This window comes from Rhipicephalus microplus, chromosome 3 (genome assembly GCF_043290135.1).
Source record: "Rhipicephalus microplus isolate Deutch F79 chromosome 3, USDA_Rmic, whole genome shotgun sequence".
Lineage (NCBI taxonomy): Eukaryota > Metazoa > Arthropoda > Arachnida > Ixodida > Ixodidae > Rhipicephalus > Rhipicephalus microplus.
In genome coordinates this window covers 245,543,647-245,557,598 of record NC_134702.1, presented here as the reverse complement: position 1 = coordinate 245,557,598, position 13,952 = coordinate 245,543,647, and the positions used below count along the sequence as shown (strand labels likewise).

At 47.6% G+C, this 13,952-nt stretch overlaps 1 protein-coding gene across 2 annotated transcripts in view; it reads left to right on the top strand.

The window, feature by feature from the left end:
* The window catches only part of LOC119168780 (DIS3-like exonuclease 2), a 220,597-nt gene that overhangs the window by 32,999 nt on the left and 173,646 nt on the right, over positions 1-13,952 (top strand). For both annotated transcript variants that reach the window (XM_037420144.2, XM_037420143.2), the window contains exon 4: positions 9,475-9,590. In XM_037420144.2, the coding sequence (XP_037276041.2) occupies positions 9,475-9,590 (116 nt within the window). The remainder of the gene's footprint in view (positions 1-9,474; positions 9,591-13,952) is intronic.

The following is a 13,952-nucleotide window of genomic DNA, read 5'->3' as shown; positions in this document are numbered from 1 at the left end:
GGAATTTAGTTTATGGACCACAAAATTTGTGAAGAGTTGATGATTGTGACTCGCCTTTTGGTCCCAGCAAATACAGGCATTGAACTTTGACCAGCCACATGGCCACTCAAGTGAACGTATTTTCTCTCTTTCAACAAAGGAAATATGCCGAAAACTTGAAATTAGTTTCAGGCTGCAGATTATTTTTATTTATTTATTTATTTATTTGGAAAACTACCCACTGCAACATCTTAAGCCTTATTGCGGTAGGGCGGGGCACAGTGCCTAAAAATGAATCCGCTGTCTTGCGACCAACTAAATCAGCTGGTAACATATTCCATTCGACAATGGCTTGCGGAAAAAAAGAATGCTTACACAGATCCGTTACAGTAAACCGTGTTTACTTATACAAATTTACCATATACCAATTATTTATTTGTTACCGTATTTACTCGATTCTACCGCGCCCTCGATTGTAACGCGCACTCGGTTTTTACGACGAAAAAAAAAAAGGTAAGACATCGATTGCAACGCGCACCCATTTTTCTTGTTGGCCCGCACGATCACACTACTCGGGAAAACGACTTCTTTCGAGAGCGTCTTCCGTTTAAATATGAGGTATGGGGGAAGCTTGTGCCACTCTGACGTGCAACGGAGCATTGCCGTCACTCTTGTTTTACTGTGGCCCGATGTCAGCATGTGAACTTGCTTCGCCCCCTTCTTCTCGACGGTTGTGGTGCCAGGCATGTCGAAGTAAAGAGGCGTCTGATCGGCATTCCCGATTTGTCCAAGCAGGTAGCCGTTGTTGTGCCGCAAGTTTAGGACAGACCTCTGAAAACTGTGAAGCTTTTTTTCGTACTCCTCCGGCAAGTTTTGGCGCATGCCGTTCGCTTTCGGAGGCAAAAGCCTTTCCTCTTCATAAAGTTAGTTAGCCAGCACCTGCTCGCTTTGAACTGGCTCCGCGTTAGCCCTTTTTCTAAAGCTAACTGCATAGCCCGCACTTAGAGCAGTTCTGTCGTCACGGGCCGTTGTGCCGCTTGGTGCTCAAGCACATACTTGGCGAGCAGCTCTTCAATTTGCGGAAACCGACCCTGCTATGGTCCACTGAAGCCTTTGCATGAATCTTTGATAATCTTCTGCTTTTGTTTCCGCCAGACCCACACACACGTTTCGGGAACTCCGAACGACGGCGATGCGGCCCGATTTCCGTCTGTTTCGGCACATGCGATGACGTTTCTTTTAAAAGCGGCATCGTGGGGCACTCGTCGAGTTTCTGGAGTCGGCCCTTCCATACCGTCGATGCTAATGAACTACAAGATGACGAACTCCTCAGCACACGTACGAAGTGCCGCATATAGGAAATACATCGGCAGAAATGGCCAACGCACCATGCCCTAAGCACGTAGGGGGCGGCCATTTTGGGAATGCCGATGGCAATAGAATAACTGTATTCATTTTTTTTTTCGCACCCGATTTTAATGCGCATGCGATTTGTGAACTCGCCTAACCGGAAAAAAGGTGCGCGTTAGATTTGAGTAATTATGGTATTTAATTTTATTCCTATGGTGCATGAAACGCCTTCACTGTGTCAAAAGGGAGGAGGAACAACTACTAACTTGCTAGAAGGGAGCTCTAATCCAATCCAAACCAAGCCACAAGTTGTGTAGCAGTACTTGTGGCACGGCATGCGTGCTTAGTGTTAGTAATGTGGTGTTCTGTGGTAGCGCTCTAGTGATCCGTGTGTAGCATCGTCCTTTCTGCGGCTACGTGATCAACCGATACAGGAGCTGTACAGCTTCTTTCAAGCTAAAGGTTATCGACCATTCTCTAGAACACCGCTACAGGGCCGCCAACAGGCACTTCGGCGTGGATGAGTTCTGTGTGCGCTACTGGCAACGGCAGCATGAACAGCTCAAAGCCACAAACAAGCCACGCAAGGCCTTCCGTCGGCCTAAGACTGGGAGATACCCACAGGTTGAGGCGGCACTACTGGACTACATCAAGAGTCTACGCGCGGACAAGTGTGTCGTTTCGATCGAGCTGCTAAGAAATGAGGCGCGCGTAACTGCCCGGAAGGAAGGCATCCCGGCGTGAGGTTTCCGCGCGAGCAACGAGTGGGCTACACGGTTAATGCTCAGAAGTGGACTCTTGCTCAGGAGTCTGACGACTCTTTGTCAACGGCTATCTTCGGCATACGAAGATAAGATCATTGATTTTTATCGATATGTTATTAGGATTCGAGAGCAAAAAAACTTCCTGCTTTCACAAATTAGAAACGCGTATCAAACTCTGCTCAACTTTGACATGCCGCCGAGCACAACTGTGGAGCAGAAGGGTGTGCGGAGTGTGCATATTAGAACGACGGGTGACGAGAAGCAGAGGTGCACCGTCATGCTCACCGTTACAGTGGACAGGCAGAAGCTGCCCCCTATTTATTATTTTTAAGCGGAATACCCTCCTGAAGGCCAAGTTTCCCCCTTGGATACATGTACGTGTACAGGAGAAAGGGTGGATGACTGCTGACCGTATGGTCGACAGGGTAAAAACTCTGGGGACACCGCTTTGAAGCACTTCGTTACCCGTCGCTGCTGGTTGTCGACAGCTTCCGCGGTCACCTGGTCGACTTCGTTTGGGCGAAGCTGAAGGAGCTGCGGACTGACCTCACTGTCATTCCAGGGGGTCTGACTTCGATGTTGCAGCCTCCAGACGTATCCTTGAACAAGCCGTTCAAGGATGGCCGAAGGCGACCACGCAACTTCCGGGGCAAGATAAAGAAACCATCGGTGGAGCTCCTTTGTTCTTGGGTAATCGAGACATGGTCCATGATTTCACCAGAAATTATCGTCCGCAGCTTCAAGAAGACTGGGATCTCCAACGCCTGGGACGAGACGAAAGACAACGTGGTCCACGAAAACGACGAGGGAGACCATGCTGAAGCTGGCGATGACTCTGATGACGCTGCTATGAGAGACGTAGACTGCAGTCTCGACTCGGGCTCTGAGTAGTTCGCCCAAGACACTTATTAGCGAGTGACTTTAGTCTGTGCAAATAAACCTTGATTTCGGTTGAACATGTAGTTTCATTGTAAAGGTAAGCTTTGTATCAGCACTTTTCGAAGCTTTTAGTTGCTGGCGGAAAAAGTGCGAATTGTGGCCGTTTTTTTTTTTTTTCTTGCGTTGTACGTTTCCGTGGATAATTTTCCCCGCGTAATTATCGCACCTCCAACGTTCCATGAGTTTTTTTGGGAAAGAAAGTGCGAGGATTATGCGAGTAAATACAGTAACCTCATGAGAACAGACCTCCATGGTGAAGACGATATTGGTCTGTTGTAAAAAACATTTTCATGTAAACACTGAATGGGTCTGTTATGACAGGCAAAATTGGAAGTCACAAACTGATTTATTTTCAAATTCTCAATTGGCGCATGAAACTACAAATTTCTGAAGAATTATAATTGCAGTTTCTGAAGCCCTCTTTCTATCTGATTCCAGAATATCTTCACTAAAAAGTTCTTGCACCTGCCAAGGTGGCGAAAATTATCACAGATATTGCAGAAAAACAAACGGTATAGTATAGTAAAGCTTCGTTATAACAAATTTGAAGGGGGAATCATAATTACTTTGTTATAACTATTTCAGTAGAGACCGCTTATAACGTTCCTAGATATAACAATATATCGGTTACCACGACCATATTTTGGTGCACTTACGGTTTTCTATGCTACCCTTTGAAACTGAGTGCACACACAGGGAACATTTTTCAAAGCCTCCTAGTTTTACAATGAACACTTCCCAACATGGTAAAAATATAGTACTTGCGAAGCGTGAACAAAAATGTTAAAACAGACATTCTAAAGCATATGATATGCGTGCGCTCGTGCGTTCGTCGCTGCTTTTTATTTGCGACGAAAATATTGTTGGCCGCGTCGAGCACCGCATACATTTTTCGGACGCTGCGGGCTACGTTGCTCACTTTCTAGGCGTTTCTTCACCGGCAGAACGGAAGTGAGGAAAAATAAGTAGGAGGTAGCATGACGACTGCAGGTACTTTGCACACGGCGAACTTTTCTGACGCTGAACTCGGCATATACGACCACCAACAATTGACCAACAACATGCTCGAATGCAAGAAGCCATAAATTCAAGAAACGATAACTTTTTGTCAACTCATCGACACCACAATGTGTTGCAAGAGGTTATCTGCCTTTCGGTAACGGTGGAGAGTAGTCAGTTATTGATAATGAATTCTATGTGGTTGCAGTGGTGCTTTAACAGAGAGTGATAGCAAGGTGACCAGTGGCAATGAGCGGGCCATTTTTACTCATCGTCTACAACCTTATTACAGTAATTTGCGGGTATCTGCTCAGCAAAGTGACAGTGGTACAATTCCGTGTGGTCGCAGTGGTGCCTTAACGGATAATCATCAGAAAAGAGGAATGGCGAGGTGACGGGTGGCTATGAGCAGACCATTTTGACTCATTGTCTGCTGCAACCTTACTACAGTAATTTGCGAATACATGCTCAGCAAAGTGACGGTGGTACAAGCTCGTCATGCTGCCATTTGCAAGTTTGCCGCCGCCTCGTGCAAAGTCGCTTGTGCGAGTTGCTTGGGAAATTAGTCTTCGTTGTGTTGATGAAGCTGACTGCTTGCCGCACCCAAGCACAATCTCAAGTGAAGCATGCATTAAGAACCCACCATCGCATGCATGCATTGGACTGCAAACAACCGTGCATGCGACGGCGAAAGCCGAGTAAGCGACGCGCTGTACGCAACTAGCTATAAAGGATTAGTTCTACGTGGATGTATCACGCCTCAGTGGTACGGCGTGAGTTCATTGCGAACGTGGTTTAATTCATTCATGAGGAAACGGGCGTCGCTTAACATGTGGAAAGGGTGGGAAGGCCTAACTTGTCAGCGGAGGGGTTGTTAGCACTTTTCTATGAAAATACACAGAAAAAAAAAAAAACGGTTTGGTCCCTAAGTGCACGTTTTTATGGGCGAGTCCATATACAACAAACTACAGATACAACGATCACTTATCGTGGCACTTTTAAATTCATAATAAATGAGTTCAACTGTAGTTTGTTATAATCAGTGTTTATTTCTACTGACAATTAGCCAGCAAGAGAGAATGTGCTCCCTGCCAAATCACACAAGCGGGGAGAGAAATGGCCATTGGAAAGTAAGGAACTAGCAGATTGAAAAAAGAACAGTGCACTTTATTCCCGCTGAGCTCAGCATATCAGCTGATGGCTTACTTTGTAGGAAAATATTCCCTAATCGATTTTTGCACAGTCTTTGGGTGGATGACAGCTTTTTCAGCTGCAGCCGTCATTTAGGGTCTGTCCTCGCTGTCATCATTAGCAGCAAAGAAACGGTGCTGCAAGTCTGCCGCATCCAGCATGCGTGGGCTTGGGTACATTGAGTTCACCAACGTTAGGCTCCGGGGTGTCGACACATTTGTCACTGTCATTATCCACCCCCATCGTCGCGTGCATAATTTTCGCTTATAACAACTCTTCGGTTGTCACAGCGTCAGCATCAACACCAATGTACATGCAGAAAGTGGTGCAGTTAGGTACAACGCTGGGGTCAAGGAGGGTGACCCAGGACATCTGGGCCTGGTCACTTGCAGCACCCTCACTGGCGACAGCACCGACATCTTCGCTGGGCTCTCTGTGCTGAGGCCAAATGAGGCATGCCAGAAGCAGCTGGCAATTGTGCATGCCATCCAAGCAGCCTGTAGCATCTCGATCGCCAACTACAAATTCATCGTTGTCTCGCGCTTCATGCTCATATTGAGCAAAATTTTGTCGATGGCGCACTTTCAGTAGCTCAACTTAAAGTCTAAGATCACCCCTTCCTCCAGGGTTTGCACAACTGCCGTGGTATTAGGCAGCAAAAAGCACAGCTCAATGTGTTTGGGCACAACGGCAATGTGGTGGGCCATGCATTTGTCCAGGACGAGGCATAGCTTGCGGTTCTGCTTGCCCAGCCGCTCGTTCCTCTCATGCAGCCATTGTGCGAAGATCTCTCTTGTCATCCAAGCTTTGCGGTTGAACACATAACTCACTTGGAGTTGCTGCTTTCCATTGAAACATCGTGGTGACACTCTCTTGCCGATCATGAGGGCCAAGCACCTTTTCCAACCCATCCACATTTTTGCACAAAGTAGCCTGATCACACGGACCTTGCTCAGTTTACTGCCCTGGCAGCAGTAACCTTTGAGAACCAAGGTTTTTTGTTGCAACATGTGATATAACAGGGCAGTCTCATCTGCACTGAACAGTGAACAAATCCCTGGTGCTGTATTTTTCGAGCAGCTGCCCAGTGTTTTTCTCAATCCAAGCCACTGCAGCTTCACAGTCGACAGATGAAGTTGTGGCGTTCCTTGCAGCGCACCAGCCAGCCTTCAATTGCCACGAAATCGTTGTGCCTTATGATCCTCGCGAAGTTCCTTGACATCTGCTGTGTAAGTGCCCCACTCACAAGAGTGCTGCTTGCTCTGATTTCTGAAAGAGATGAGCACGTTCAGCTGCCTCAGAAATGGAAACACATGACGGGCAAAAAACTGCAGCCTTTCTCTTTACTACTATCCTAATGCGGCACATTTCTGCCAAGGTTGGGTATGAATTAAGAGTTTGTTTGGTGTGTGCAGTTCACTTGGCGAGTCTTTATAAGAGTGGTTTATGTAACATTCAACAGATGGTTAAAGAGAAGGATCGTCAACTAGTGAGCTAAAATATACTCTAGTGGCATGACTAGCAGGCCGCAGCTGCTGTCTTGGCAGCCCAAAATGACACAGACTGCCACTAGGATTTCTTGGGGCGCCACTGCCCCTTTTCATGTGCGCAAGCGCGCGCCGTCACCAAGTTCTCTGGGTAGTGCGGGTAGTGCGGGAGTCACTCAGTGTGTGTACGTGAGTATATGCATGAGTTTGGCGTATTGAGCCAATGCCATCCAAAGAAACTTCATCATGGCTACCGTGGAAGCTCTACCGCATACATCAAAGGAGCGAAGGCGCTAGTCGTGCTGTACGCTGTGGTGGCGCACAGCGCAACTGATGCCGGCATTCGGCGGCATGTTCCTGTCGGCTTTTGAGTCCCTACAGCATTACTGTGCTTCGATGCAGGACTTGTATCGGACTCTTCACGAGCTAGCGGGCATCCCATGCTGAGTTTTCTGTTGTAAGCAGCGCGAGATAAAATGAATGTTGCATTGTTCTCTGTGTGCCGTTGGGCCCTTCAGAGTTGTGATGTGTGCTGCTTGTGCTTGTGCTCATGTTCGTCGGTGAGTGACCAGACTGTGAGCAGCTGCAACGCCAAGAAAGTTTTGTGCCCACATTTCTGTGGAAACCATGAATCTGGGTCGCGAGTGTTGGCATTTAGATTTCTCACTGACCAAGGCACGGGGAAGGCATAGATACGGGCAGTCCTGAGGGATAGTGTCAGCCTGACAAAACATACAAAAGTAAATACGCTACTTTTCTTTTGTTTCGTGTATTGTGTTACATCTATTATCGTCTTATTCCTTGTCACTTTTATCCCATGCATGCGTTTCGAAGCATGTTAAAGCCAATTCCTTAAGCAGCAAGCATAATGATGTCGCATTTTTGTGATTCGCAGGTGTTCGAAAAAAAAAACCTTGAGTACGAGAGGGTCAGCAATGGCTAGAGGGAAATCGTAGTGCACACGAGATGCATTCTTTATTCCCCCGGTCCGTGTGCGCGCTTTTCCACCAGTGTCCTTGTGTGACACATAGTGCGTTGATGCAAGCCGCGTACCTCGCTCTTGTGGAACACGGGCCACGTGAAAAAGCGAAGACGATGAGCGTCTCTTGCAGGCCTGATTATTGCATTGCCAGTTCTAACAAGCTACTCTTGTGCACGTGTGCAGGTGCACTTTGCTGCATTCCCTCGCAAGAACCGTGGTGTAGTCTGTACTTTGTGCAGGGGCGAATCCAGCCCCTTCTTTTAGAGGGGGGGGGGGGGGAGGGGGCAGTCACCTGAAGTAACACCAAAGAGGGGGTGTGGTCATGACTTTTTATTTTTTTCGAGCAGAAAAACCTGTTCATAGCACAAATGCTGTTAAAGTTTGCTCAGAGTGGTTTCACTCATTAGTCTTAATTGTTGATAGGAGGTGGACTACAGGCACATAAGTGAGAGAGGGGGAAGCTGACACTTATTTTGGGGAGAAGGGAATTGTGGGGACCCCTACCACAACCCCTCTGAATCCGCCACTAACTTTGTGAGATATCGCGCACCAACATACATGTAGCTTCGTGACATGTCGAAGTGGAGAACGTATTCTCACTGCTTTGCTCCAGGTTACCGTAGCGGCTATCCAAGCATTCAAAAGGCGTCGTTTGCATCTCCTAAGGATGATGATCTCCACAGAAGCTGGGAGCATGACCTCTGGAAGGCTGACAAGCCTCTGACCGAAACTTTGGCAGTGGGCGAACATCCTTTCAAGCCAAGATATATCCTGCGCTATTATGCACCTGAGATAAGCAGCAATGAAGATGAAGTGCGCATTCTCTGAAGAAAACCGTCACTGGTTCCTGATGCTGTGCCAATGCTTTTGCCAGGATGTCCACGCAGTAACCAGCCTGGTAATTTTATGTTTGCAAGAACCAGAAAGCAAACGTGTGTTACTACAGCTGCAGCTCTGCAGGAGTCTGCGATGGCCCGACAACGCAGCCGAAGCTTGCATGAAAAGTTGTAGTGGTGCCTCCTAGTGGCATCCACGTGAAAGCTGACGCCGCAGTTTGGGCAATCGCGTCACTAGAGTATATTGTAGACTAGACTTTGCACATGATATATTGCTGTGGCAAGTTCAAAGTGCCATCATTATGCAGGGGAAGAAAAAATGGAACTTCGATGGCAAAATTTAAGCGTATGAACATTGTGTAAGTGCAATCATTATGCGAGTAAATATGATATCCACAAAAAGTAAGCGATGTTGTGATACATTTTTCGCTTTGTTTTCCCTGGGTGGTTGAGAGAAAACAAACAAATTATTTGTTGTGATGGAAATTTCATTTTAGTGGAATTTCTTATAGCAGGAATCTAATGTGATAAAAATTATGTTCAGTTAAAGTGGCATTCAAACCAGGGCCTTTGGCAGGCCCTTGGGGTGTTTTACCACCGAGCTACTTCAACACTTGAAACTGCTTCTGGCAACAATTGCCCTTATTAAAAAAGGACATTGCTTATCTGGCTGTGGTACAGAAGGTTGAGTGATGGCACTGATGTGTGCTGTTGTTATCTTGTGTACATATATCTAGCATTCTCGCTAATGAAATTTGGTTCATGTCCGGACCTGTGTGGTGTCCTTTTGCCGGTCCTCGTTCATTTCGAGCTGTGTAAATATGTCAATGCTTAGTCGTCAACTTGCCCAAGCTACCATTCTATAAAATCTACCTATGTGCTTCAAAACAAGGCAACATCCCTTGAACCGTGCCCTTCAGTTCATTCATTATGGTCTGATGATGCAGGTCAGAAAGTGGCTCCTGCCCTCTGGCTTCATCTCAACTCCGTCGGAGTCCCTGCAGTCCGTCTAGTGCAGCGACGCTCTCCGAAGGCTCCTTCCCCTCCAGCAGACGTAGCTCTGGTGAGTACGGTTCTCTTTTGCAACATAAGTGTTAGCTGCGTCATGATGCTGCGCCATATCAATTAAATTTTTTATGGGCCACTTTTTTTTTCTCAAGTGAAACAGAAGTGGTCTTTGTAAATTTAGAGGCTGTTTTTTTTTTTGTTAGATGCAGTATCACTTAACTAAAGTACTGTTGAATCTGCCTCAATTATTGAGAGCTTTCAGTAATAAAACAATGCACGTTTTGGATGAAACAAGACACCTTGGCTTAATAAACAGAAATTCCAAATTAACAATGGATAAATTAGCGAGGTTTTATTGTACCATTGTTGGTGGCATAAGCTGATGTCATAATTTTTTTATCTTTGGTGACATGTGGCATGTGCACTTGTATAGCAGTGAGAGATACAAAGGCAGGCATGTCCAACTCGGGATGTGCACTGCATGCAACCTGGTTGCTCTCCACACAGCAGCCAATTTTTATTTCTTGCTGCACATTTCCAGCTAGCCCAAGAAGCATCACTTTGAAACTTCACACATCTGTGTGGAGTAATTCATGGCATGGACCTTCTGTTAAGTTACAATGTAGCCTTGGAAGAGCCTTCTAAAGTTGGCCCACCAGAGATTCTGTCTGTTAGTTAGCATTAATATTAGCGCTCTTTGGCACACTTGGAATTTTTAATTTGGAGGTTTTGAAGCTTGCTAAATTGATTATTTGGGAATCTGGTGGGCTGCTGACCCAGGCCAGCGAAGAGCAAGAAGGGTGCTATGTCATGCCAGCTGATGTCAATTTGAACATGCCCTTTGGCAACGTGAAGTCTGAACTACTTTGCAATAGACAATGGCGCTGCTGTTGCCCGCCAGGTACCCACAGCAGTATCATTACCAAAGTCTTCGATGGTGAAGGGGAATCAGCTCACGAGGACCCAGGTTATGCAAAGGAGCGTCCACGCCACACAATGATGGAAACTGTGCATGCATTGGCCGTTTTAGAGAATTAATGCATAGTTTCTTGAACTGCGTGTGCAAACTTTGCTACCTGCGGAAACTTCGCCAAGTTCTGACTTCTTCGCTTAGTGCCCCTGCAAAGCAAACCACAATCACAGACCTCTTCAAGGTATAGAGGTTATGGGATCTCGTAATGAGAACGCCCCTCTCGGAACACACAGAGACGGTAGATGCTGTTGAAGCAAACAAACCAAACACATTTTTATCGAACTAACTTTATATTGACAATACGGTCAGCCCTATCAAAATGTGTCACTAGTGAACAGCACGCTAAACACAACTTTATACAATGTTCCAATATACTCAATAAAACGTGAAAACAGACGCAAGGTAATGCCAAGGCGGCGGCGCGAACGCTCGACTCATCAAGAGGGGCTCGCAGGAGTTGCCCCCGGTGCCATTCTATGGACCCACCGTGGGAGACGACCATTCATGCCAGCCGCCACTCACCAAAGGCCTCTCATGTGTCATGTGCTGCCACCCAGCCTCGCCACCAAGCGTCACTACTGACGCTAACTATGATGATGATTATGGTGGGGAACTCTCGCGAGCAATCCTACTGCTCGGTGGCTGTTAACCCCAAATGCAACTTGTCTGCGAGTTACGAGTGTGCCACTAGGTGCAAATGACTTTACAGGGGTGATAGTACCCCCACAAGGTCCAGGAAACACTTTTCAATTGTTTTGATCGTACTCTTGTTAATTCGTGCCCTCAATTAATTTAAATATTCTCTCTGGTCCCGTGAAGTCCGAATTAACGGGCTTTAAGTGTATGTGAAAAACCAACTACAGGTAGACATTGTCACCAAGCGTCACTACTGACGCTAACTATGATGATGATTATGGTGGGGAACTCTCGCGAGCAATCCTACTGCTCGGTGGCTGTTAACCCCAAATGCAACCTGTCTGCGAGTTACGAGTGTGCCACTAGGTGCAAATGACTTTACAGGGGTGATAGTACCCCCACAAGGTCCAGGAAACACTTTTCAATTGTTTTGATTGTACTCTTGTTAATTCGTGCCCTCAATTAAGGGGAGACGCGGGTCGAAAAGTCGCGGTTTTCCGGAAAATTTTCGCTTTTTTTTTTTCCGGCTGTATTGGCATCCTTGGACTATAATCTATTACTTCTGAAAATATCAAGCTGAAATTCGCACGAGAAATTATCAAAAAATGCTTCCAAGTGGGCAGCGGTGACGCGAGAAATGCGCGAAAGTCGCGAAAAACGGCGAAGTTCGCGTCGTCCTGTCGCAAAAACGACGCGTTGGCCGCCATTTGCAATCGTGCACGCATGCTGCGAAGGCCGTATCCTTCATAATCCACTAGTAGCCAGTCTCGTGCCTTCACGCAGAATAAACAAAAAACGAGAAAAACAACGCGTACGTCACGCGTTTTGAATATCGCGGCACACAGCGCGAGGCCGCCATTGGACGGCGGTGCGCTCCACGCTCCTCCCCCTCCTATCTCTCCGGCAAAAGAGCGAAGCCTCGGACGTCGCGATCGAGTTTTTCTGCGTTTCTCTGCATTTTTGCGTCATGGCAAGCCCGAAGAAGTGCAGTTCAGATAATCGAAAGTTCAGAACTCGCCACAAGTATCGAGGGAAACGGCGTCGGACGCTTCGCAAAGCGACAGCGAACGACGATGTCGCCCCTGACCAACGCCCCGACGCTCCGACTTCGGATAGGCCTAACACCGTCACCGAACCCTGCGACAGTGGTTGTGAAATAGCCGCTGCCGTGGAATTCGTCAGTGCATCCCAAAGGAAGATTGGATTCTTCGAGAGTGAACGTAGACCGGTAGATGCTGCTACTGCGAACATGCTGCTTTGCGAAATCGATGCGCTGACGGCACTTGTGGCGGGTGCGCAATGCCCAACTTGCCGCGAACGGAAGCTCGGCGTGCGAGAGGCAGCTGGAAAGCGCAAAGGACTTTCGGCATTCCTTGAACTGTGCTGTCAAAATTCTGATTGCCCTGAATCTGCACTTTCGTTCACGCACACGTCGAGACGTACTGCTTCGGCCGGGGACCAAGGAACGAGCGCTCGTTTTGACAGCGGCAGCTCGCGTGACAGCTTTGCTGCGTCTTCCGAGCCCGATGCATCACAAGACATTCAACGGCATTTGCAAGAAGCTCCATGGTGCGGCGATGACGGCAGTGAGCAAAAACTTGCACCAGGCACGAAACATCACGAAGGACGCAGTCGGCGGCAGAGATGTGCCAGTCATGTATGATGGCACCTGGCAGAAAAGAGGTCATAAAAGCCACAATGGAGTGGGCACAGTCGTGTCCCTGGACACGGGGCTCTGCCTCGATTTTGAAGTTCTTTCGAACTACTGCCATGCTTGCAGTATACACAGGGACCTTGTTGGGGAGGATGAAGAGATATGGCAAGCTTTTCATCTTCCAGTTTGCCAAAAAAACACTGACTGCTCATCCCATGCAATGGAACCTGCGGCAGCTGTCGATATATGGCAGAGGACCTTGTCTTATGAAACTCCACTGCGATTCACCAGCTTCCTAAGTAATGGTAACAGCAAGGCCTACACTGCAGTCTGCGAGGCAAATGTATACTGTGACACCCCCATTGACAAAGAAGAGTGCACGAACCACGTTGCAAAGCGCTTGGGAACTGCCCTACGGAAATTGGCAACGCCACTGCCACGAGGCGAAAAACTGAAAGATGCGACAATAATAAAACTATAAACATATTACAAGATCGCCATCACGAGCAACAAGGACAGTGTTCGAAATATGTACACTGCCATATGGGCATCGTATTTTCATTGCTGCTCCAGTGATGGTGCCAGTAGCCACAACTTTTGCCCCGCGGGACCAAATTCGTGGTGCAAGCACAAGCGTGCGGAAGCACTGGGGGAGCCTGCACCACGCCACACCTCACTGTTGACGAAGGCTCAAGGATTGGCAATTATGCCTATCTACAAGCGCCTTACAGAGGAGAAACTCCTTATTCGGTGCCTTCATGGCAAGACACAGAATGCAGCCGAATCGCTGAACAGCAAGATATGGCTGCTATGTCCAAAAACAAAGTTCGCCTCCAGAACAACTGTGGAGACAGCCACCGCTCTTGCTGTACTCTGGTACAACAAAGGCCACAGGGGCTTTGAAGAAGTGCTCGAAGGCATTGGAATTCTCCCCTCACAAGATCTGGCCACACATGGTGACCACTGTGACGTCATGCGCATCAGGAAGATGAACCTGAAGCAAACTGCAAAAGCGAGGGCACACCGTCGCAACACAGCGAATAAAGCTCGTGTTGAGGACACTGACCGCAAGAGCCGTGAAGGACCAAGCTATGGTGCAGGGGACTTCTAGACACTTGCAGTGCATTCAAGGCAAGGTACTTTTCATTGTGCCC